General features: G+C 37.3%; 4 protein-coding genes across 4 annotated transcripts in view; 2 read left to right on the top strand and 2 right to left on the bottom strand.

Moving 5' to 3' along the window:
• LOC126372833 (uncharacterized) overlaps positions 1 to 12,004 on the top strand; it is a 52,439-nt gene extending 40,435 nt beyond the window's left edge. Inside the window, exons 25-35 of the mRNA XM_050018742.1 lie at positions 1,715 to 1,889; positions 3,255 to 3,438; positions 3,720 to 3,813; positions 4,813 to 4,874; positions 5,964 to 6,201; positions 6,926 to 7,104; positions 7,798 to 8,082; positions 8,996 to 9,210; positions 9,970 to 10,134; positions 11,180 to 11,361; positions 11,633 to 12,004. Of these exons, the coding sequence (XP_049874699.1) occupies positions 1,715 to 1,889; positions 3,255 to 3,438; positions 3,720 to 3,813; positions 4,813 to 4,874; positions 5,964 to 6,201; positions 6,926 to 7,104; positions 7,798 to 8,082; positions 8,996 to 9,210; positions 9,970 to 10,134; positions 11,180 to 11,361; positions 11,633 to 11,722 (1,869 nt within the window). The 3' untranslated portion in view covers positions 11,723 to 12,004. The remainder of the gene's footprint in view (positions 1 to 1,714; positions 1,890 to 3,254; positions 3,439 to 3,719; positions 3,814 to 4,812; positions 4,875 to 5,963; positions 6,202 to 6,925; positions 7,105 to 7,797; positions 8,083 to 8,995; positions 9,211 to 9,969; positions 10,135 to 11,179; positions 11,362 to 11,632) is intronic.
• Positions 12,005 to 12,545: 541 nt separating this feature from the next.
• Positions 12,546 to 26,054, top strand: part of LOC126372737 (TBC1 domain family member 12-like) — a 76,669-nt gene continuing 63,160 nt past the window's right edge. The window contains exon 1 of the mRNA XM_050018608.1: positions 12,546 to 13,406. Coding sequence (XP_049874565.1) covers positions 12,979 to 13,406 — 428 coding nt within the window. The 5' untranslated portion in view covers positions 12,546 to 12,978. The remainder of the gene's footprint in view (positions 13,407 to 26,054) is intronic.
• LOC126372784 (dehydrogenase/reductase SDR family member on chromosome X-like) lies at positions 14,165 to 15,931 on the bottom strand. The gene is made up of 2 exons (XM_050018672.1): positions 15,050 to 15,931; positions 14,165 to 14,711 (listed from the first exon to the last, which is right to left on the bottom strand). Exons 1-2 carry the CDS (start codon positions 15,752 to 15,754, stop codon positions 14,361 to 14,363), a joined length of 1,056 nt encoding a protein of 351 aa, XP_049874629.1. The 5' UTR covers positions 15,755 to 15,931; the 3' UTR covers positions 14,165 to 14,360.
• LOC126372785 (retinol dehydrogenase 11-like) lies at positions 16,113 to 17,770 on the bottom strand. Its single transcript, XM_050018673.1, has 2 exons — positions 16,624 to 17,770; positions 16,113 to 16,509 (listed from the first exon to the last, which is right to left on the bottom strand). The coding sequence occupies exons 1-2, from the start codon at positions 17,326 to 17,328 to the stop codon at positions 16,159 to 16,161; spliced, it is 1,056 nt and encodes a 351-aa protein (XP_049874630.1). The 5' UTR covers positions 17,329 to 17,770; the 3' UTR covers positions 16,113 to 16,158.

Below are 26,054 nucleotides of genomic sequence, written 5' to 3' on the forward strand. Positions count from 1 at the left end.
TTAGTTCAGGTTAGGACGTTTTTTTTAACGAGGACGTTAAAAAAAGACGAGACTGGGACGTATTTAAGTAGTATTTCCATATATACGCGGCCTGAAATGGGCTGTTTCGGGGACCTGAACTGGTTGCTGTCGAACTTATTATCACGTTTTCTTGATTAAAATTCATAAATAAGTCAAATAGAAAAAAGAAAAAAGATTTTCGTTAGTTTTAGATCTGTCATGATGTCTGTGATGTTTGTTTATTAATTTTTTTTTTTTGTTTTGGTTTTCCCCGAAGGGTAAGGCAAAGGGAACTATGCCCATACAGCCATGTCTTACGTATTTTTTTTTCTTGATGATTAATGAAATGATGAAAGGTGATGAATGATGATGATGAAACCTAAGCCCCCACCCTCGGAGTAGACTCCTACTCCGAACCCCAAACGAATTAACTCAAAAGTCCGCATAAACTTTTGAGCTATGAAGCGGCTTCCCAGCACGAAGCGAAAATAGGCAGATACACTTTGTTCATTGAATACTCCAATATAATAACCTCAGATAATAACACTCGCGAATGTCTTCTGACTAACTTAATGCGATCATTAACCACAAAACACCACTTCGTATTAATTATTTAGATTACTCAATGAAGAAAGCAACTGTCCCGTTCCCGTTTCCCGCCGAAAAGCCGTTTGTTTATTAAACATAAGAATTTCAAAATTTATCTTATTTTTTTTTCCCAAAGGGCAAGGCAAAGGGAACTATGCCCATACAGCCATGTCTTGTGTTTTTTTTTCTTGATGATGATTAATGAAATGATGAAACCTAAGCCCCCACACAGACTCTTACTCCAAACCCCAAACGAAGTAAGCGGCTTGTTGGCGCAAAGCGAAAATAGATAGGTACACTTTGTTTATTGAATATTCCGATTTAATAATACTATCGGGAATGTTTTCCGACTAACTTAATGTGATCATTAACCACAAAACACCACTTCGTATTGATTATTTAGATTATTCAATGAAGAAAGCAACCTTCTCGTTCCCGGTCCCACCAAAAAGTCCGCGGCAAAGAGAATATAAATAAATCTGTATGTTGGATGGAAAAACAATTAATTATAAATGACTACTATTTAGGCCGGCAAATGCAACAACTTTTTTTTTGATTTGGTTTTCCCCGAAGGGTAAGGCAAAGGGAACTATGCCCATACAGCCATGTCATTTTATGTATTGATTTTTTATTATAATATATGTCCTCTTTTAAAACACGGTACTTACCCATTATTTAAAAATGTTTAAAAAATATGCGTTAAAACAAAAATATTTTTCCAATATTCCTTTTCTCAGATTGTAATATTTTTAGTTTTTTATTTATTCATACAAAATCTCTTTATAAATTGTCACTGACATTCTATTACACTTGTCAAGTAGTCAAAGCCTTTAGAGAAAAAAAAACTATCACGCACACACACTAACATTGACACCACTACACGCTCAGCAAATACACTGTAATCTGCACCACTACAAATGTAGAATTGATCAAAATTGAGGGTCTGAAATATGGTACTTCTCGTATTCGGACCCTAAATTTTTGTTAGTTTGCGAAAATAATACACCAAAATATTACTATTTATCGGTTTTATAACAATATTCCTCTATCCGTTTTCCTGTAGCACTGCATCAACTTTTGTATGGAAAACGAATCACCTTAAATATCTTGTATTTCTATCCAACAGGTAGAATTCCTCGAAACCTTCGTTCGTCAGACGGACTCGGTGTACTCCCAGCGGCCGAGGCTGCTCCGCATGGACCTGGAGACGGTGATCAGCGAGCAGGAACACTTTTACGCGCTGATGCAGTACATGAAGACCACCAGCCACATACACCTGCTGCAGTTCTACAAGGATATCAGTGAGTTTGTTTCTAGAACGTTCGACGGACTGACTCATACTTACATGGATTGGAAGGATATATGTGTGAAAGGTGTGAGTACTGAGGTAATGACTGACAGAGGTGAATAGAAGAGGAATACATGTTGTGGGCAGGAGAATGATGAGTTACATAATCCCTAATGGAGTGGGCAGAGCCGCAATTAATCAGAAGACAACTTGCAGCCACTGTTGATACGAACTCCTCAGATGTATATGATTAATCTTATGATGACAAGGGGTCAGCCTATCACCCATAACAAGTGACAAATTTGTTAGAAAGGACACATCCCTCTGTCGGATTATTACGACGTGTCCGCGAAAACTAGTTCTATGATTTTTATTCGCCTCCAGCAGGGTCTGCAAGACAACCGCGCCGCGCGCGGTGCGAATTATATCGAGGAGTGCCGCAAGTGGCATTAACTACTTGGCCGGACAAATGGGAAACGGCGTCAGGGCGTCGTCTGAGAGGAAAATATTTGAAAGCCTCTATATATCTAATCGGGATGTCGGGATCGTATATAACGTCCATTCATAAACGCAGCGAATGCTATCAACGTCGAAGCCCTCGATATAATTCGATAAGCGCGCGGCGTGGTTGCCGTTCCGCGAAGGCAGCAAGTTAGAAGTATGAACAATATCCGTGACTCTTATTATCGTAGCAATATTTTCATTGCCTCGTTTTACCTAATTGATATAATTGAGCCACTAACGACCCATTCTATGCAGATGATAATAACGGCCTTGCGAAGGTCAGCTACAGATCATAGAATTCATAGCTATTCGTATAAACGATTGTTTGTTAATACAACTAAGAGGCAATATAACAGAAATCCACAGTTAATATTATAAATGCAAAAGTATGTCTGTCTGTTACGTTTTCACGCTGAAACCGCTGAACGGATTTAGATGAAATCTGATATATTATTGAGCCTCTGAGAGGTGACAGTTTTTTTTTAAATATTGAGAAACATCTTTAATTCTGACCAAGGACTATTTGTTAGTATTACCTCTATTTTTTGCCCACCTATTATTCCGGGCAGCATTCTATTCTATAAACATGATCGGCTCAAGTCAAATTCAAAAATATCTTTCTTTCAGTAGGTAACATAATTACACTTTGAATCGTCATTTTTTGCGTAACGAACGTCTCACCCGCCTAAAACTACTGCAGCTTTACGCAACCTGTATAGCCAATCACGATTTCAGCTTTAAAATAAGTAAAATAAAATTATTAATAAATAAAAAAATAAAATAAAAAAGAAACAAAAAAATATTGTTATTATTTATAAATATAAATTCTTAATATGGAAATAAATATTTTCTTTCTTTCTTTCTTTAATTCCAGAATCATTCCAAACGAAAATCCTGAATCCTGAACTAGCTCCAGACGAGGTGTCGGCCCTGCATGCGGAGGCTTGCGATATGTACGAGAGGTACTTCGCCACGGAGACTGTGGTTCCCGAGGCGCTTCGCCCCTTCGCTGACGAGCTTGAACAGCTGCTGCATTCTGAGCCTAACAGTGTTAAGAGGTGAGTTTTAAGACGGTACGTTTTTCATACGAAATATGGTTTATGCATCTTTTTTTGGAAAGATATAACATAAACGTTGAAAAAATTCAAGCCAGGACAGGAGGACCTGGTGGTGTAATAGTTAACACGCTCTTCCCGGCTTCACAAGAGCTGCGGGTTCAAGTCCCGAGTCAGATTTATTTCGATTTAATATCTTTGTGAGTTTCCGTAATGCGTGAGTGCTATAAAAGAAATAACATAAGCGAATGCTAGGGAGATGATGATTTTTTTATTGTTTGCAGGTTACAAACCAGCAGGGCTCTATACCAAGCGGCGAGGCACTCTCACGGGGAGTTAGAGAAGATTATGCTGCCCAGGTTTTTACATAGTGAGGAGGTAATTTTATACGGGGTGTAAGTGACATCGTAACGAATACTGAGGGGGATGAGTCAGACCATGATTCTGAGTTGGTATCAAGTGGAATTTTCCGTCGCAAAATTCATGATTTTTTTTAGTTTTTTTTAAAATTATTTTCAATTCTATACTTTTGCGATGAAAAATTCCACTTGATATTAACGCAGAATAATCAGCTGTTTCATCCCCCTCAGTATTCGTTACGATGTCACTTACACCCCGCACAAGTACATACTGTACCCATACAAGTAGGTATGGGTGTTAGTGACACCGTAACAAATACTGAGGGGGATGATTCAGACCATGATTCTGAGTTGATATCAAGTGGAATTTTCCGTCGGAAAATTCATGAAAATTTTTGTTTTTCTTTTTATTATTTTCTGTTCCATACTTTTGCGACGGAAAATTCTACTTCATATCATCTCAGAATCATGGTCTCAATCATCCCTCAAAGTTTTCGTTACGACGTCACTAACACCTATATAGTTCAAGATATATTAAGTATTAACACAATATAAATGTATTCGATTTCAATAAATATATATACTTTTATGGCCATAAAATGTCTGTGTTGAACTTGAACTTCGTTATGTATACATAGGTCAACATCAGTGGCGTGCGAGTCTTATTCTTAAGCTGGTAACATATTCTGTTACCTTAACACATACAAGGTCCTCGAGGCGCTCGACCCGAATTGGTGCGGGGCTGAGAAATATTGTTCTATAAATAGTATTACGAACGATTTCCAATCAATTCAATTGCGTGTGAAGTTAACCATAGTTGAGTATACTGAATACTGCTTACTTTAGAACCCTGTCGCTTTAACATATTTCACATTTACTGAGACTTACGGTACATTTTGTCAAAAAAGTTAATGCGACATAGTGCTGTTTTTTCTCGTGCGGGTTGTAAGATCGATAATCGATCTTACTATATCTGATTTTCAGAGTTATTGTTCAGTGACAATGTATTTGTTTTCAGTTCTACAAGCTCCTACTTGGTTCGCGGATACCCACAGGCTTCCACAAACACATGACGAGAAAGTGAGTAATGTTACTTGAAATTGAAACATTTTAGCGATAAGTTTTCATCATCATTAAGAGCCACGCTCTTGTCGGTGTAGCATTCTCCATGCTACTTTTTGGGGACAAATAGGACAGTGGTTTCCCTCTTGCCTTCCGCCCCGCAGTACCCTGTATGACGCGAGAAGAGACATGAGTGATAAGTTTTATCTATTAATTTATCTGGTATTTGATAATATGTTATCTGTCACGTATAAATTCCTAAACGACGATTATTCTCGAATTTTAAATTAGGAAATGTAACGTACGTAACCTTCCTTTGTTTTGATGATAATCGGGTTTTTGTATGATAAGCATATCTGCTTGAGTTGGTGATTTGGATTCTAGACGTTTCTATCCTTTTCCTTAGCTGTGGTTAGCCTTTCGTCTTCGGGCAACAAGACGTGGTCTGGAATCCCACCACGTCGTTAACATCCCACCAGCTCGTACGAAGCGTTTTGGTTCCTCGTTTCTAATACTCTCTGCCCGCGTCTGGAATTCTCTGCCCGCAAATCTGTTTCTCGAAAAGTACAAGCTGGGGTTCTTGAAAGCAAAAGTGAATAGGCACTTTCTAGGCATGTTCCATCAATCAGATTGTGGTCAAATGCTTGATACAGTTCAGCGAAAAAAATAAACTTTAAAACCTAAAACCCGACTACGTAAAATCACTTCCGAATAGTGATGTTTAGGAGATAGCCGTGGTCGTATGCTATTCGGTCTTACGACTTTAAAGGTCTTCAGGTTCGGTAAGCGATCCCTGTGAAAAACTGGATAATGCTAAGGGGGTGGTTGTCTTACGACTATAAAGCCTCTGGAGGATTCCTTGTACCATATTGAAATGAAATTCATTATAACAAAAGTTTTATTTCAGTAAACAAAACTAATCTCTTAGGTCAGGCCATAAAGGCCATTTATTTATTTTATTTTTTAGGCCATTTGTTCTTAAATAAGAAGAATACAAGTTGTGCCAACCTCAGCTTACAATGGGATAAGGGTAGAAGGATGAAATAATTCCTGTCTATCTGTTCAAAATACTATTCTATATACTGATTCTCCCCATTTTTATTTCAGACCACAGGAAAAACTCTTGCACTCAGCTTTAAAACTAGGTAACAGAATAAAGGGGGCGTTGAAATCTCAGGCTATAGACGGCCAGGTGTTGGACTGCTTCACCAACGCTGAGATATCAGATGGAGACAGTGTTGAGAACATGGATATACTGAACTTCCTGGATAGTATAGCGGCCGACGACAGAGAACAAGACTTGAGTACTTGCAAAGTTGTGCTCACTAATGTCGAGACTCGATTGGTGAGTAGATTTTTGCTTTTATTTTATATTACCCGAAACTTTGCACGCTTGTAACCCTACAATTAAAACTATAGATACAAACTCTGCCCCCCGTTTTACCCCCTTAGTGGCATACTCTCTACCAACATCATCATCGTTAGGAAACCGACATTCCCGAGAAATTCATTTTTGGCGGTATGTGACCTAACTTGTATTGGGCCGGTTTTCCCTGCGCGGGTTGGAAGGTCAGACAGGCAGTCGCTTCTGTAAAACACCGGACCTGTAAATTCTTCAGGTTAGGTAAGCGGACCCTGTGAAAAACGGGATAATGCTAGGGGGATGATGATGATGACTACCAACCCTTAATCATTTATGTATCGTTCCCGGGGATGTACTCGCTGTGGGAACTTTCCCGGAAGAAAAAAGGCGCCAAACATATGTAAATAGAGTTATATAACCTAACCTTTACGGAAATAAGACTATAGTACAGTCATGGATAACATCATGTACCCACTTTAGAACCCTGTCGCACTACCACATTTGACATTTAATGAGACTTACGGTTTAAATTGTCAAAAAAGTTAATGTGACATGGTATCAAAGTGTATACATATTAGATTTCGTGGCTGTACAGGGAAGAATTATTTGAAAAAGATAAGCAGCCAGTGTCCTTACTATTTAAGAGGTTTTTACAACGCTACATCATAGATTTTGGCTCATACTCTGTACGATCCCTTCTCTCCAGCAAGCCCCACCCCGGCGCGGCACGGTCCGCGTGTTCACGCTGGCTGTCCACCGGCTGTCCACCGCTGGAGCGCGGCTCTGGTCGGTGGAGCGCAGCGAGAATGACTTCCACCTTCTGAGGGCTAAACTCCACGAGTTCCACGGCCACCTGCTGCATGACCTCCCGTTGCCAAGTAGAAGGTCCGTATTATTACCACTATTGGTTTGTATCTCATCTATATGAGCGTATGCATTTAAGTACTGCCTTCCCTAGAGTCTATCCATACTATTCTATACTAATATTATAAAAATGGGAGAGTGTACGCAACACAAACAATGAAACAACTCCGAAGACGGTACGGATTGATGCTTTGACGTGATTTTCAATATGGTTATGTTTATGGATACTAGCATTAGTTATGTACGCCGTAATTGTCATATATATTAGTCACAATACCGTAACCTTCTAAAGGTAAAAATGTTTTAATGTATGTGATGTGGCTGTACTTTCATCATCATCAATTTAAGAGCCACGCTCTTGTCGGTGCAGCAATTTCCATGCTACTTTTTAGGGAAAAATAGGGCAGTGGTTTCTCTCTTGCATTCCGCCCCGCAGTACTCTGTCTCACGTAAGTGGGATGGCGCCCAGAGTAGTCTATTACAAAGCCATACTACGACTCCTGTCCTCCGCCTCTGAATAGTACTGATAGTTACTGCTGCCCTCTGTCAGGTTCCAAGCTATACTTACTACACTACTTACTATTGTAGGCTGTACTTTATAAATAAATAAATATAAGCATGTTGAAAAAAAATCGTTTTATAATGGATGTACCTTTGACTCCCCAATTGGGATATAGTCGTGAGCTGTTATGTTATGTCTTTTGCATTTTACAGAGACAACAGCCCTCTAGAAACTCTCCGGTACAAATACGAGGATTTCCTCCAGAGGTTGCTTCAAAAGAGCTTGCTGCAAACCAGTGAGCTCCTCCATCTATTCCTCTCAGTCGACGGTGATTTCTCAATGGTGGTACAAGCGTCGGCCCTCAGTGCCAATGGTACAGATTTAGCCAACATGTACCAAACAGTGGCCCATCGGTTGAGGAAGGAAAAGGGACAGCATCTGGAGACGTTTTTGAAGAACTTGCTCGTGTGCTCTGATATGGAACGGTTTCAGGCTTTGTGAGTATCATATGCCTTTTTATGCGGCAAAGGTCCCTAACATAGCTCATGTAACGACTACTTACTTACATCAGTAAGTATTAACCGGGACCAACAGCTTAACGTGCCTTCCGAAGCACGGATCATCTTACTTTCGGACAATCAGCTTTTGCCCGCGACTTCGTCTGCGTGGCGTGTATCTATATTACGCGGTTTAGATTTTTTCATACAAATGTTTTTTCCCACTAACTCCCGTTTCCGTGGGAATTTTGCAATATCCTGTTGCAATTAAGCTTTAAGTTTACTAAGGTACCTGCATGCCAAATTTCAAGCGTCTAACTTAAGCGGTTTAGATTTTTCATACAAAAGGATTGTCCCGCTAATTCCCGTTCCCGTGGGAATTTCGGGAATTCCTTTCTTAATGCACCTCTACGGTACCTAAGCTACGTCCATTCCAAATTTCAAGTGTCTACGTTTAGCCGTTTAGGCTGTGCGTTGATATGTCAGTCAGTCAGTTTCTCCTTTTATATATTTAGAAATACGCAATATACATACATACACAAAGCCGTGGTCGCCCAGTTGAAAGAACGCTGACTCTCACTGTGAGGTCGCTGCTTTGAATCCAGCACGGGCCTTTCCTCCCTCCGAAAATGCATTTCTCGGGAATGTGGGTTTCCTCACGATATTTTCCTTCACCGCTGAGCACGTGATAATCATTTATCGAAACCACATTCGAAAACAAACTCGACAATCATTGGTTTAGGCCTGTGCTGGATTCTAACCTGCGACCTCAATGTGACAGCGAGCGTTCTACCAACTGGGCTACCACGGCTCCTGGTGCATAAATATAACAGTTCCAAATACTTAATATTGATTCCCATGCGATTATTCCCCTGCGTTCCTATCTTCTAAATAGTCGTTCTTTCACTTACAGAAAACAAGGTACAACCCACGTAGAAGAAGCGCTGGAAGTAAGCGAGGAACTGGAGCCAGAGACTCTGTCGGTGCGTCGCCGTAACGTACGGAACATACATAGCAGTATATTTGGCAACAACTTGGATTTGGAAGACGGGTACATCGACCTGGGCGTGAGACGCGCTAGCCTACAGAATTTAGTGCACGGGTTCACCCATTCTTTAGTTTTTTTGTGTGAGTATACTTTTTTCTTTTTTCTAGAGCGTGGCTCTTAATTTAGGCCGTGTACGGTCCCGGGTACTAATATGTAAACACTTTGAAACCATGTCACATTAACTTTTTTGACAAATTAAACCGCAAGTTTCATTAAATGTCAAATATGATAGTGCGATGGGGTTCTAAAGTGGGTACATGATATACGACTGCACTAGGTTCAAGATAAATGATGAAATTCTGATTACTAAATAAAGACAGATCTAACACTAACGAAAAACATTTTCTTTTTTCAATTAAACTTATTTATGAATTTTAATCAAGAAAATCGTAATAATAAGTCAGAAATTTTATAACTTATTTCTATGACGTCACAGTGTGCTTTTTCATACAAATTCCATAGTAATTTCGTGTTTTGACGTTTAGTAAAAAATAACCGATTAAGCACACTGTGTCGTCATAGAAAAACGCAATAAAATGTCGGACTTACGTTGATTAAAATTATTTTTTTTATCGTCAGTTTTAAATCTCTTATTTATCAAGGATTTCATAATTTATCTTTGCCCTACAGTACATACGGTCACGAGCAATAATATGTATACACTTTGGTACCATGTCACACTAACTTTTTTGACAAATTAAACTGTAAGTCTCACTAAATGTCAAATATTTTAGTGCGACAGAGTCCTAAAGTGGGTACATTATATTGCTCATGACTGTACATGGTTCATGAACACTACGTTTTTACTTGAAGAAGTTATCTTCATGCTTCTGTTTCAGTGACAAAAGTGATAAGAGCCCGCGGCGTGGTCTCCAACGCGGTAGGCAGCGTGTTGGGTGTGACGAAGGGGATAGCAGATGACGTGTTCAACGGGTACCTCAACACCGTGCTCTGTGCGCTGCTGAGCGAGAAACGATTGGCGCATCTGATTAGACTGGGCCACGGTATGTTTTATTTATATTAATATTACCCGCTGTAAACCCGTTGCAAAACTACATATTAAAACATTTATCCAACGCACCTTGGTTCATCAAAACAAATGTGCACGAAATTCTAAATGTTCCTATGGTCAAAGAAGAAATATGCAAGCGTGGATACCAGTACAAAAAAAGATTACAAGTGCACCCAAATCAGCTTGCGGGGCAACTAACTATTCCAGAAACCATACGTCGTCTAAAAAAGAAACGAGAAATTTTCGATAAGGACAGTCAGGCCGAATGACTACTTCAAAGAAAGGACCGACTTCGCTGGGAGTAGCGTCCTCCGTGCCATATAATCCCAACTCATCTGTTTATAGTCAATGAGACTGATCGCAAGATAAAACCACAAAAAAAAGATGTTACCCGCAACTACGTTCGCGTGAAACCCTACTATTAAAACTATAGGATTGTCATACACATTTTGCCTTTTTACTCCCTTAGGGAATGAATTTAGCAAAACCCTGTCTCAGTGAGCACCTAGATCCTAAAATAAACCCCTATGTAAAATTTTAGATTCCTAGCACTTGTAGTTTCTGAGATTTCGTGATGAGTGAATGAGTTAGTCAGTGACTAATAGCAGTATGGCGATTGACAGTTCTAGTACGCATCGGCGTAAAATGGAAAAAAATATAGTAATAGAAGTATGTCGCTTTCCTCCCAGCGTGGCATAGTTTGCGCTTATTTATCCTGTCTTCTTAGTTCTCCTTTAGAGCCTAGATGGGTTGACTATCAACGGCGTCAAACTTTGCAAAGCCGTCTATTTTTTTTGGAAAACTTCAAAATGAGTTGTCAAAATCTTTAATATTTGTTGCTGTCATTGTCATTTGCCATCTCACCAGTAATATGCGTACTGACTAGATATCTCATCATTATATTTGTTGTTTTTGAGATATCTTGTATATAACTAATATTTAACGAAAAACTAAATCTTGTCTTTATATCAGGAGTGACCGTGGTTAGTTTTATGATGATTATATAAGTGTAATCCTTATTTTGCCGTTCCTTTCAGGTCTTCTCTTCGGCAAGAAAGCGTCAACACCGCGCTCCGACCCCGTGAAACAGCGCGAGCTAGCGCGCACCCAGCTTCTAAACAGCATTCCTTCAAGTGCCACACTGGTGTTAGGTCCAGGCCTACCCATAGCGGTGCACACCGCTTTCGAGATTATACAAAAACCACAGCTAAATAAACAGGTAGGCTGATTGGGTCGATGCCTTTGCTTTTAAAAAAGAAAGATGCGTTTTGATATTGCTATAATTATGAAATAGCTTGATTGGTGTGACAGCTAGCTGTTAGAACAATACAGTTTTCTAATTGTGTCTGTTTTGTGCTGCGGTTTATACTATCTATTTGTCTTGCTGTCAAATTCAAACATTATTTAATGGTCTATACTAACACTTTATTCAGAAATTATACTTTAACTTATTTAAGTTATTTTCTTACATTATATTGTTTATTTTTCAGCTGGTGTACAATCTTCTGGACTTGTGCGTATTAGAATTATTCCCCGAATTGAGTGCCACAGATAGTAAATTGAGAGAACCAAAGAGTTGAGAATGCAAATTATATCCTAACGACAAAGTGATTTCATATAATTTATGAATTGTATTGCTTTTATTGTGTTTTGCTAAACGTACTTTTTATATTGAAATTGTAAATATTTTCATGTATTATATTAAATCTATTTTTATAATATTAGTTAGTTAATAAAGAATTCGTAACTTGTGCTTAAGACCTTTGTCCCGAACGACAGCTAAATGTACCTTACTATTTTACATTCGAGTGATTTCAGTGTAGAAAGAAACACCAAGAGAATAAATTATTTTGATAAATCAGTTTTTTCTGTTTGGGATTCCTTATACTTACCCGCCTATGCACTAAAAGTATTCCTGCGCAGATGACTGCATCATCATCATGACTTTATCATTCAATCCTACAACTTAAAATTATGCCTGCTAGAGATTTTTCGTTTTATTGATTTTGTTCTTAGTAGAAAGAAAAAATAAGAAATGTCTGTCAACAGGAGAGACTTGCTGTGTCTATATAGGTTTTCCTTCGGGTGCATTAACAAAACGCAACTTTTAAGTTTTCGTTCAGAAATATTTATATTTGGTGTTATGCTATAAAATAAGGTTGGTACTTGAATCCATTCGTATCACTTACTTCAAAGAACCATTCGAAACTGGTAGCATTATACCATATTATGACAGATGCGCTTAATTTACATGATATCGTCTTACGGCACTATAAAAAACGAGATACAGATAGTAGTTATATAGCTCTGTCTTTGTCGCACAATGCTTGTTGCGAGATAAACGAATTGATGTCGGCGGGTCGTGGGATGTTTTAGAACGAAACTCCCGACACAAAATGCAAATGTCAATTTATTTACAGTGGAAAGTAAAAGGAGATGGGTGTGTTTGCTTTGTGTTTATTTAGAACAAAATTAGTTAATTAGATAAATATCGTAATTTGTAGTTTTAGAAAGGGATTTTACTCTTAAATTACATTAATTAGTGTAGGCGTGTAAATAGTATTTCCTAATTCGACATCGTAAATATCGAAGGTTGTGTTTTTCTAATTTAAATCAAAACATAATTATCTCTAGCGGACAATTATTTACATTTGGAGTGTTGTTTTCAACCGAGTGATGTGTTTTGTTGAATTCGTAAATAGAATTAAACAGTTGAGCGCTAATTATATTTTGAATGGGATAATTTACGATAATGGCTGTGCGTGCAAATAATTTGGAAACAGAACATGGAAGTGGTGTCTGAATTTAAAAAGCGTTCGAAATTCGAAAGTGCAGGATGTCCTCGCCATGCCAAAAAGGCGGGATGCGGCTCAGCGAAGCGCTGGACAATATGCAACTCGCTTATAATCCCATCACAAAACAACTACATTTCGTAAGTCCGAAAGTCGAAAAACCCGCGGAGGATATCCCGGATGACATTGACAAACTTTCGAAAAAAAGTAGTTTCAGTGATGAGGGAAATTATTCCTTATCAACATGTGAGAAAAGTGATACAAGTGATTCTCCAAAGAGTACTTTACAGTGGGGTGGTAGTGTGAGTGGACACCAAAGAGGGAAAGATGGAGGGTCTTTTTCAAGTACCATATCCAGTCTGTCCGAGTGTTCACTGGGATCTAGTGCATCTAAAGATGATGATTTTGAGACAACAGCGGAACATGATCAAGCCAAGTTGAAGAAAAAAGGACTGTCTGGATTCTTCAGCCGGTAAGTTTCTCACTCTTTCAATTATGAATGGTATACAATAGATCTTTTAAAAATATGATTTTTATTGTTCTATAAAATACTTTTGAATTTCTATTGTTTATTGTGTCCATATGTATAAATCTTGCAAAATACAAAAGGACATTCTAACAGTTCACATATAAACTCACATAATTTCTACCTACTTAGGTTACCAGGCTATAAATACATTAGTGCAACCACTTCTAATTTTCAAGTCTTATAAGAAAACAAGATGAAAATTAATGTCTTAGACATTAACTTATACATAATTTATATATTAATATACCCAACCTTACATGAAGACATGAATGAAATTATATAATAGCTACAATATAAAAACTAACGAATATTACAAACTTAACAAGTAAATATTATTAATCTTAACATTACAAATAATTAAAACTATACTACTAATACTAAAAAAAAACACAAAAAGAAACAAAAGTACATGTAAGTAATATTATTATTATACTTTAATAGTTGAAATCAGATATGGGTTTTACTTTTGATTTGGTGATATAATAAAATAGATTAAAATTGTATGCAAATAACTAGTTTATGCTACCTAAGGCAGGATATTAATATATACACATATTAACATAGTTTACATCTTATGCAATGTGTCATGCAATAGGAAATTATGTTCTGTTCCAATTAGGTACCTATTACAGTTTTCAAAATATTGATAAGTATATGAAGTAGGCAGAATTTGTGGGCAGAATTTCAATAAGAACACAATTATTTTAAATTATATTATTTATTACATTATTTTTTTATGTTATTGTTACTTAATAATGTGTTCAGAAATATGCAACAATTAATAAAATCTGTTCAGATTTCAATGAACTACCTCACCAAAACACTGAAAATAATGGCATATAATGCTAGAGTCTACAATATTCCAATTGTTAGTTGGAAACACAAAAAAACTTGTTTTTAACTTTTACCAAATGCCTCTACTCTTATGCCAAGTAATTTGCAAGACAATTCAAATAACTGTTTTTGGTATTCAATATCCTTGGAAGATCTACTACTGATTCCTTCTATGCAGTTACTGATGTATAACCCTCCTTTGTCCTCCAGCTCTTTATTAAAACAAGCATGCAAGATAGATACAGCACCCTTTTCTGGAGTTTTGAAAAATAGCTTCAAGATCCAGGGAAATATCTGTTTCAATAAAGTATTTTCAAAAAGGTCCGTGTCCACAACTCCTGGATGGACAGCATAGCTTTTGACTCTGCAACCTTCCTTGCTTAACAGTTGATTAATGTATCTGGTACTCAGGAGCTGTAACAAGAAAGTTATTTTTTTATATGCATTAAGTTGCTATTTAGGGGCATTATTATATTTTTCACAGGGTCTCCTTACCTAGCAGCTTATATACATATACACATGTATATTGTAATTATAGGTATAGTGTCTTCCAATACCCTGTATAAAGTCTATCACGTTATAAAACATGTGATTAGGCATTATTATGATGAACAAAAACCTGTTTTAAGTGTAGGCGAAGTAAAGTGACTGGCACATGACTCTGTAATATGGCCTCAGTTTTATTTAGCTTTTAAATGTCATTGTATCATTAGAAGTAATGTTCCTTGACTAAATCATCTAGAACCTTTTACCTGCGCTAGTTTGGACTGACAATATGCTGCAATCGTATCATAATGCTCCTTCATATTAACGTCATCGAAGGAGATTTTTCCTATATAATGTGCGCTTGAGGTGACATTAACTATTCTCGAAGACTTCTCCAGGGAACCTCCGTTCTTTAAAGCTGGCAACATTAAGTGAGTCAAATAAAAATGGCTCAAGTGATTCACTTGAAATTGTGATTCCATTGCATCCTCAGTGAGTTTATAATCGCCGAACATAATTCCTGCATTGTTAACGAGGATATGGATTTCGGGGTATTTTTTATTAACTTTTTCTGCAAATATTTTCACGGATCTCAACGACTGCAAGTCCAGTTCATAGGCGTGAAGATTTTCTCCGTTCTCCATAGTCTCAGCGATTTTCTTGCTTTGTTCAGGCTTCCTGATTCCGATGACTACGACCATGTTAGCTTTGAGCAGTCCTCTTATGACTTCAGTTCCTATGCCGCGGGCCCCGCCGGTCATGACGGCAATTTTTTTATTTGCATCTGGCAACACTATTTTGTTCTTACTTATATTTACCCAGTCGTCGATAACACCGCCTACACCGACTGCTTGCATGGTTATAGTGTATTGTAGTTCACTTAGAATATATTTTAATGGTTTATCTCTATTTATAGACCAGTATACCGCTGCGACCGTGCCGACGACTACAAGGGACGCAATTACGAACATTTTAAAGTTATGTTTACGCCCGTCAGATGCGGACAAGCGCGGATACCAAACTGAAGTTGTCTGGCCTTTGCATAATGTCTGCGTCAAACGACACAGTCATGTATTTAAGTTTTTATAATGTAGTTATAAAAGGATCCTGTAAAACTGGTTTATTTTACAAAAGACACGATAGATGCGCGTGTTATCGCGGATCTGTCTCGATTATGAATGAACCACGAACCAACGATGATGTAGTCATTAATTTGAAAAATTATTTCCATTTACTCTGCACTAACGGGTCACTAGAAATCGGGTGTGAAGGATATGAGAAACAACTTAAAATATAAATACTTTATTTAGTTACCAATAATTTATAAAATACCATATTTGGATGTAGATTGAAAAGACTAGAAAAATTTCCTATTTTAACGTTTACCAAAATCCTCTTCATTTAAATCAACTAATTTGCAAGACAGTTCAAACAATCGCTTCTGGTGATCAGTATTCTTTGAGAACCTATTACTGATCCCTTCTATGCAATTACTAATGTATAAACCTCCTTTTTCTCCCAACTCTTTATTGAAACAAGCATGGAGGATGGAAATAGCACCTTTCTCTGGAGTTTTGAAGAATAGCTTCATAGCCCAAGGGAACATTTGCCTGAATAAAGTTTTTTCAAAAAGATCCGTGTCGACAATACCGGGATGGACGGCATAGCTTTTGACTCTGCAACCTTCTTCGCTTAACAGGTGATTGATGTATCTGGCACTCATGAGCTGTAACAAAGGAAGAAAACTTTTAATAAAACATCTTTAACTTTTTTACTCAAGTTGCTTAGGATATTGACTGACAGGTACATTTCTAAAATACGAGTATCTAAAACCTTTTACCTGCGCCAGTTTTGACTGCGCGTATGCTGCAGTCGTATCGTAATGCTCCTTCATATTGATGTCATCGAAGTAGATTTTTCCTGGATAATGCGCGCAAGATGTAACATTGACTATCCGCGAAGACTCCTCAAGGGAACCCCCCTTTTTTAAAGCTGGCAACAATAAGTGGGTCAAATAAAAATGACTCAAGTGATTCACTTGCAATTGCGTTTCTACGCCATCCTCAGTGAGTTTATAATCGCCAAACATAATCCCTGCGTTGTTAACTAGAATATGGATTTCGGGATATTTCTTGATAACATTTTCTGCAAATGTTTTCACTGATTTCAATGATTGCAAGTCCAGTTCGTAAGCTTGCAGATTCTCCCCATTTTCCATACTTTCGACGAGTTTCTTGCTCTGTTCTGGTTTTCTTATTCCCATAATTACAATCATGTTCGCTTTGAGCAGTCCTCTTATGACTTCCGTTCCTATTCCGCGAGCGCCGCCAGTTATAACGGCAATTTTTTTCCTTGCATCTGGCAACACTACCTTGTTCCTCCTTACGTTCACCCAGTCGTCTATAAGTCCTCCAACGCCCGCTCCTTGCATGTCTAAAGTGTAACGTAGTTCACTTAGGATGTGTTTTAAAGGTTTGTGTCTGTTTATGTACCAGTAAACGGCTGCGGCGGTGGTTAGAGCGGCGAGAGACGCAATCGCGAACATTTTGAGGTTATGTTTTCGTCCGTCCGACGCGGCGCGGCGGGTGCACTGACGCTTGCTTTCACTCGGTTGGCAATCCTCTACGCTTTCTCTCGCTGTTTGTATTCTATTTGTACCGTTAGTCCTGTAGAATTTAGTAGCGCTATGCACTAAGTATTCAATTTTCTATTAGCGCAAAAGGAGCTTGAAAATTCTATGCCCTTAAAACACAATTGCTTAATTTGAATACCTGTTTGAGTTATAATATTTATTTGCTTTATCCGTAATTCACAGCAAACAGAACAAATAGACAGATACGCGTGTTATCGAGGTCTGGCCTCGAACATGACTGGTAAGGATGATGTAATGTCACCTGCTCTACTAATTGCAAGACAACGCTTACTGGACGGCCAGTTCGAAAGTTTCTCGTCCGGTTTTTCTATTAAATAAAAAACTTGTCCTTTGACTACTCGCGCGTAGAACCCACGTAGTCTTTGTTTACCCGGTTATTCCAGGAAAATCAAACAGAGTTTACGTTTGTTTGCTTTTTTATCTGCGCAACGCATGCGTACTGTGTAGTGATGGGCAGGGAAAGAAAAAATTGGGTGGGAAAGAAAAAATATCGGGAAAATATGGGAAAATAAAATAAACACCCGAAAAATTCCCGAATTATGGGAAAATATGTTTTATTTAATTATTTTTAGTCTTATTATTATTTGTATGTCGTTTCCATGTCTCGGGTCGGGTCTGTCATGGAGTCCCGGACTTTTGGAAGGCGTGCGTGGGGCCGAAGCCAACACGTAGAGGCCCCTTAAGACAATTTACTCTAAATGTGTTGTGACACCAACCGGCGATTATCCCTGTATGCACTATGGGAGTGCACCCAAAGACAATCCCTGGTTCGTGTAGGACTATTGCAGATTGTGGGAACAAAGGGAACTGGGCTATTGGGTTGGGGGTTAGTGAACTGGGATACTGGGGCTATGGGGGACTATGGCGCCTGCTCGACCAATGTTAATAACAGAGATACATTGGGCAGGCGGTGACTCGTCACTCACTGGTTGGGCCACCTATCTAGCCGACGCGACTGGACGGCAAGGCAGCAACATGGTTGTGAGCATCTCAGGGTGTCAAGAGGTGTACACCGCTTTCTGCGAAGCGGTTTACCCGCCTTACCAACTCGTGACTTATGCATCTTTCACTTCCACCCTGCGAGCGTATAGCTAGCTCTAACGCCCCACTCTGGCTGGTCAATGAAGGCAAGCCAGAGGTGAGAGTCCTGCGGCCCCCGCTAAGGTCCACTCCGGCCAGCCAGTATTGTCACCATCTTTGTTGTTCTTCTTCGGACTCTCTCTAGTAGTGCAATGTCCTTCCGATAGTAAAGTCTCCATATTTGAAACCCATGTTCTAACAGCGGTCTGACGTGAGTAAGTTTTGTAAAGCCTAAAAAACTATTCCGTATCTATATGATAAAAAGCTTTTCTAATTATGTATAAGAGGGAGTTATCCTTCTTAGTGATTCCAATAATGTGTTCGTCCCACTTTAGAGTATGTGTTCTCGTTATGCCAAGGTCCTTATGTTTTTTAACACACTCGAGAGGTTTTGAGTCAATGGTGTAACTCAACGTGGGGTGGTTACTGCCAACATGCAACACAGTGCATTTGTCTACGTTTAATGTTATTAGCCAATCTCGGGTCCAAGCAATTACTCTATCAAGATCATCTTGGATTATATTATGGCTAATAAGTGGATTCCCCGTTATTTTCGTGTCATCTGCAAAGAGTGATATATCAGACATGATACTATGTTTAAGATCTGTAAGGTAGATACTGAATAAAATAGGTCCTAACACCGATCCCTGCGGCACACCGCTGAGGACTTTTCTGGGAACAGAGTATGATTCTCCGATGCGCACAGAGAATGTGCGATTTGACAGGAAGTCTTCAATCCACTTCACGACATTGCCTCTGATTCCAAAGGGCTCTAATTTGGCAATCAATCGTGTGACAGGAACTCGACCAAAAGCTTTTTCATAGTCCAAGTAAATAATATCTGTAAGTATTCGTGCCTCCCAATTTCTTGCACAAAACCATGTTGCTCCTCGATGATGACATTCTCTCGTGCCAAAAGCATCCTATATATCCTATAATATGTAGATATCTTTGCATGGAATTATTAAAATCGAACATTCCATTCAAAATATATTATAAAGGAGATCATCGGCTTTCCATCTACCGGGTGAGAGCCTTCAGCGCTCCCCATTTGTCCGGCCAAGTAGTTAATGCCATCTGCGGCAAATCTACAATAAGTCACGTCAAAAAAAAAAGAGCTTTCCATACTTTGGCCGGCCCAAATTTGAAAGTACCGGTCAGACAAAAAAAATGTGTCAAACCTTTCGAGTAGATTGTTCTGAACATTTTTTACTATGACACCAGACGTGTATGACCATTAGTTTGGCTTTAATTGGATTTTGTATGAAAAATCTCGATTTTGTATGAAAAATCGAGATTTTTCATACAAAATCCAATTAAAGCCAAACTAATGGTCATACAAAAATCATGAAAAATCTCGATTTTTCATACATTTTGTAAAAAATAATATTATGTCCGTTGGGAAAAAGAAGTATACAGGCGTATTACAAAGGACCGTTAGAACATTTATTAGTATGGCGCCAAACTTCTATGACCATTATTTTGACTTTTATTGGACTTTCCGTTTTGGTTAATATGTTAAAATGCCGGCCATCGAAAAAAATACGTCGAATCTGTCTAATAGTTGCTTCTCAATATTTTTTAATAACACCAAACATCTATGACCATTATTTTGACTTTTATTGGAATTTACGTTTTAGTTCAAATGTGAAAAATGCCGACCAGCAAAAATATCATGTTGAGAGTATCGAGTAGATGCCTGTTAACATTTTTTTCTATAGCGCCAAACTTGTATGACCAATAGTTTGGCTTTTAGTGTATTTTAAAAATCTTGATTTCTTATTTATTTTGTATGAAAATAAAGTGCTTTGGGTAAAAAATGCGGTACGGCGGATTACAAAGGACCTTTAGAACATTTAATAATCTGGCGCAAAACATTTTTGACCGTTATCTTGACTTTTTATTCGTCTCTCTTTCCGTTTTGGTTCAAATGGAAAAATGTCAGCCAGCGAAACAAAATAAGTCAAATCTTTTGGTAAACGACTTGAAACGTATTTTTACTATACTACCAAATGTCGACTTTGGCTTTTATTGGACTTTTTAAAAAAACTTTTTTATATACATTTTAACAATGACAACAAGCAGAGCTTTCCCAATGACTAGTTATTAGTCAGATAAATACTTTGTGTTTTTGTTTTGTGTGTTGTTAGGTGAACTTCTATATTAATAATATCTGATTTTAGATATGACGTTGGCTGTAGTTTTTGCATTCGACTCAACGTTACGGCCTAAGTTTAGGTTGAATTATGGTATTGATTCACCTTGACCGTAAATGGTTACCACCCTCCAAAGATAAACTTGCCATCTAGTGACGAAACTCGTATTTTGGCATGACGTCTGAAGTATCTGTTAGGGAAAACAGGAGTCGGGTAGTTGTACTTTGCAAGTATGCCTATCACAATGTCCTGGTGCTACTCGGCCGATAACATAGTACCTCTATCACCCCACTGTTTATTCCTTGTATACACTTTTCTTTAAAAAAAGTAGCTTCTTAAGCGTGTATCACCATCAGGTAAGGTAGTGGTCAAACGCAAACCTATTTTTCAAAAGACGACCACCATATTACGCCTTTAGCAAGAACGAACTGAGGAGACTGGTACCGAGACAAACCGTATTGTGGTTTAACGGTATCAGTGGTGTACCTAATTATGTAATACATGATATAAATAAATTAAAAAAAAAAGTTCCATTATCACTAGATAAAACTTTTTTTGATTTTTGAAAAATCGAATTAAGTTCAAAATATTGGTCATAGTCGTTTAATGCCATAGTAATAAACATTCTGACGATCCTTTAAATAACGCGCCTGTTATATTTTATTTTTATACAAAAATCAAGTTTTTTTTTAAATGCAACAAAAGCCAAACTAATTAATGGTCATACACGTTTTTGTCATAGTGAATAATGTTTACAAGTATCTTCTCGATAGCTTTGACATGTGTTTTTTGCTGACCGGCACTTTTCACACAGAAACTATAACGTAAAGTCCAACAAAAGTCAAAATAATGGTCATAGACGTTTGGTGCCCTAATAATAAATGGTCAAATGGATAAGTTCTAACGGGATATACAAATATTGTTTCACGGCCGGCACTTCACATGTTCACCAAAAATGTATGAAAATTCCGTTTTTTTTTAATTCGAATAAAACCGAAAATATTGAACCTACAGCTTTGGTGCCATAGTAATAAATGCTCAGACGGATAAGTTCTAAGGATAATACCATTATTGTTACTTGGCCGGCACTTTACATTTTCACCAAAAATGTATGAAAAATACAGTTTTTTAAAATCGAATAAAACCGAAGATATTGACCCTAGAGCTTTGGTGCCATAGTAATAAATGCTCATACGGATAAGATCTAACGGAATATAGCAAAATTATTTTTTGGCCGGCACTTTGACTTCTGGGCCGAAATCCGATGATCTCCTTTAAGTTTTTTAAGAGTTCATACGACACTACGACAGAAAATAAATTGGGCATAAGTAGGCATACATTATATTTAAATGGTCTTTGTTGGAAATCCTTACTTTTAATACAAATATATGCGATAAAAAATATTTTCCCTTGAAATGGGAATTTTTCGGGTTTTTTCCCTCAGAATTGGGAAAATTCCCAAAACGCGGGAATTTTCCGGGTAAGAACCCAACACTAGTACTGTGTACCAAGCATGTGTACAGCGCTACAAAGTGCCTAGTTTGCAGAATAAACTCTTTGTTTGCATACAATTCCATCTTGTGTGGTAGATTGTACAATACTGATTTCTAATTATGGCATTAATGCGCGCAAACTGGTTTGGCGATTAATGTTGTTGTCCGATACGATATCCGATTTGGGTAACGGTATTTCCAGGTCGACTACGAATTGAATTAATTTTAACGTTTGATCGATAAAATACCTTCTAATCTTGGAAGCTGATTAACGAGAACGGCTATAGGGTATTAAGGTGATGTGTTTCAGTCAGCTAGGTAACGCTGCGTCAGTAGATGGCGTTACTTCTGCAGTTTTCGTATTTTTTTCCATTTATTCGTTTAGTGTCGAGTTCTGACCCAGTGAAATGTTAGGTGGCGAAATCTTACATACATTATCTTTAAGTTAAGATACAATTTTGAAGTATTTACTGAAGATATCATATTGAAACATTGCATCAAAAGTTGGTGTCATTTCAATTTGTGTACAAACACGAAGCTGTCACACACACATGCGAACTAGGTTAGCTATTAAAAGAGATGCATAATTTGAAGTCAACTTCTAACTTCTAAATGGCGCATTTGGTAAAGCAGTAGCCGCCATTCTTAAGGTTCACGGTTCAAACCCAACTGCATGTTTTAATTGTTTTTACTTTTTGTATTTTTTTTTACAATTGAATTTGGCGAACCCGTCTATTTGTTACGGAATTTTCAAAAAGTATCACTTTTACCAATAATATTATAATTAAGTATACAATAATTTACTTTGCACTAAAGTACCTTCCGTAATTTCCGTATTTTTTATTTTGTAAAATTCTAACAGGCATTAATCGCATCAGTGAACATGCGGCTAACTAAAAAACTACTGAACGGATTTTCATACGGTTTTCACCAATGAGTAGAGTGATTCATGGGCGTGCTTTAGGGTTTATAATTTATACAAGTATTTTTTTTGTATAAAATGGTTCAAAAATGATGATGAATGTCAAACATAATTATCGTTACAAATATAGCCGACTTGGAGCTTTCGGCGAAAACGCTGCCTGAACCCATTGAGATATAACAAAACAACGTATGGTTGAATTGTTCCTTTTTTGTAGGTATACCGAAAAGTCCACAATATGTCATAATAATTATATTGTGTATAAAGAATTGTGTATATGTATTGTATGATTTTACAAATAACGATCACAGTACAGTAATAATAAGGTAGATTTTTCCTAAATTGCGTAGGTTCAAACTTTGTCGCATCGCGTTTGAAAGATGTAATAGCGCTTCAGGACGTCCCGCAAGCACGGCGCTGATGTCGCAGTATCCGCATATAATTATTATGACTTGTCATTTGGTTCCAATAAAATCCGCGGGACTTCATACGTATGTCAGTGACAGCTGGTGATAGCATGCGGGACACTTAGCACCTAATCGAATTCTATGTTGTTTTCGCGCCCAGTCCAGACGACTCACAGCGCATTTCTGGACATATATTTACGCGTGGTGTTTATTGTTAGGTTAGTTAGTTCAGGTTAGGACGTCTTTTTATAACGAGGACGTTAAAAAAAGACGAGGCTGGGACGTATTGAAGTAGTATTTCCATATATACGCGGCCTGAAATGGGCTGTTTCGGGGACTTGAACTGGTTGCTGTCGAACTTATTATCACGTTTTCTTGATTAAAATTCATAAATAAGTCAAATAGAAAAAAGAAAAAAGATTTTATTTAGTTTTAGATCTGTCATGATGTCTGTGATGTTTGTTTATTATACATAAGAATTTCAAAATTTATCTTATTTTTTTTCCCAAAGGGCAAGGCGAAGGGAACTATGAACATACAGCCATGTCTTGTGTTTTTTTTTCTTGATGATGATTAATGAAATGATGAAACCTAAGCCCCCACCCTCGGAGCAGACTCCTACTCCGAACCCCAAACGAAGTAAGCGGCTTGTTGGCGCAAAGCGAAAATAGATAGGTACACTTTGTTTATTGAATATTCCGATTTAATAATACTATCGGGAATGTTTTCCGACTAATGTGATCATTAACCACAAAACACCACTTCGTATTGATTATTTAGATTATTCAATGAAGAAAGCAACCTTCCCGTTCCCGGTCCCACCAAAAAGTCCGCGGCAAAGAGAATATAAATAAATCTGTATGTTGGATGGAAAAACAATTAATTATAAATGACTACTATTTAGGCCGGCAAATGCAACAACTTCTTTTTTGATTTGGTTTTCCCCGAAGGGTAAGGCAAAGGGGACTATGCCCATACAGCCATTTCATTTTATGTATTGATTTTTTATTATAATATATGTCCTCTTTTAAAACACGGTATTTACCCATTATTTAAAAATGTTTAAATAAGATACGTTATTACAAAAATATTTTTCCAATATTCCTTTTCTCAGATTGTAGTATTTTTAGTTTTTTATTTATATTTATTCTCTTCATACAAAATCTCTTTATAAATTGTCACTGACATTCTATTACACTTGTCAAGTAGTCAAAGCCTTTAGAAAAAAAAAACTATCACGCACACAAACTAACATTGACACCTCTACACGCTCAGCAAATACACTGTAATCTGCACCACTACAAATGTAGAATTGATCAAAATTGAGGGTCTGAAATATGGTACTTCTCGTATTCGGACCCTAAATTTTTGTTAGTTTGCGAAAATAATACACCAAAATATTACTATTTATCGGTTTTATAACAATATTCCTCTATCCGTTTTCCTGTAGCACTGCATCAACTTTTGTATGGAAAACGAATCACCTTAAGATGCGACGACGCGACGTATTATCGAGATGTTACAAGTACTTGAATATAGCGGTATGATTTCCTCTCGGGGTTTTAATGAAGGGTCTTTGAACTGCATAGAACGGCTTCGGTGGTGCGTGACACTGCGCACTCTTGCAGAATATTATTCACCACAGAACTGATTAACCGACTTCTAAAAATCGGGTTTTTAAAAATGAGCCCATAATTTTTTTAAGCACAAGCGTGGGCTTGAATAACTTGACGTCATCGTCATTGGGTGCTTAAGTTTACCATTTGCATAAGTTAACCTCAAATGCGGATGAATATGTTTTAAAGTTGCCATAAAGACCATTTTGCAATGCAGTAGTAGGTGGAAATAAAAGTACATTAACAAGTTTTTTGCATCACGTTTATCAGATAATTTAAACTTAATAAAGTCTTTCTAATAATTATGTAATGAGCTGCTGCTTATGAGTAGGTATTACGTACGTAGGTATATAAAATTATGTGAAAAATAAAATCTTATTTAAAATTGTAAGTAAACAACAACAAAGAAGTTTTAATAAACAGTATTAACATTTGGTTGTATCTAACCAATTTACGATTGAATTATAAAATATTTCAAAATATCACAAATTTGGTAAATATTTCATTTAGATTTATTCTTTACACAATAACCATAGGTGAATGGCCATATAATTTTTATTGACAACTTAGTCAAATGAAATACTTTTTACAAAATTAAAAAAAAAAAGAAAAACTATGAAACTTATATGAAAATACGGTCGTCGAAATGTGATGTCGGTCATACTTCGTAATTGTTAATCCATACATATATAAATTCGAAAAAAAAAATAACGAAAAATTAGATTTACTTTTAATCATCTTAAGCTTAGTTCTAGGTTACATACATACATAAACTCACGCCTATTTCCCACCGGGGTAAGCGGATACTATGGAATTCCATCTGCTTCGACCCTGACACACTTCTCTTGCTTCCTCCACGTTCATCTATCGTTTCATACACGCACGCGGGTTCAGAGTAGATGGTACTGAACCTTTTCTAAGGACATCTCCAATTTGGTCCCTCT

This window comes from Pectinophora gossypiella, chromosome 14 (genome assembly GCF_024362695.1).
Source record: "Pectinophora gossypiella chromosome 14, ilPecGoss1.1, whole genome shotgun sequence".
In the NCBI taxonomy this organism is placed as follows: Eukaryota; Metazoa; Arthropoda; class Insecta; order Lepidoptera; family Gelechiidae; genus Pectinophora; species Pectinophora gossypiella.

Excerpts from the sequence above, each read along its gene's own strand:
- LOC126372785 (XM_050018673.1), bottom strand. The coding sequence starts at position 17,328 with ATGTTCGCGATTGCGTCTCTCGCCGCTCTAACCACCGCCGCAGCCGTT. Across the intron at positions 16,510-16,623 it reads CGCAGTCAAAACTGGCGCAG|CTCATGAGTGCCAGATACAT; the intron begins GTAAAAGGTTTT and ends CCTTTGTTACAG.
- LOC126372784 (XM_050018672.1), bottom strand. The coding sequence starts at position 15,754 with ATGTTCGTAATTGCGTCCCTTGTAGTCGTCGGCACGGTCGCAGCGGTA. Across the intron at positions 14,712-15,049 it reads GTCAGTCCAAACTAGCGCAG|CTCCTGAGTACCAGATACAT; the intron begins GTAAAAGGTTCT and ends TTCTTGTTACAG.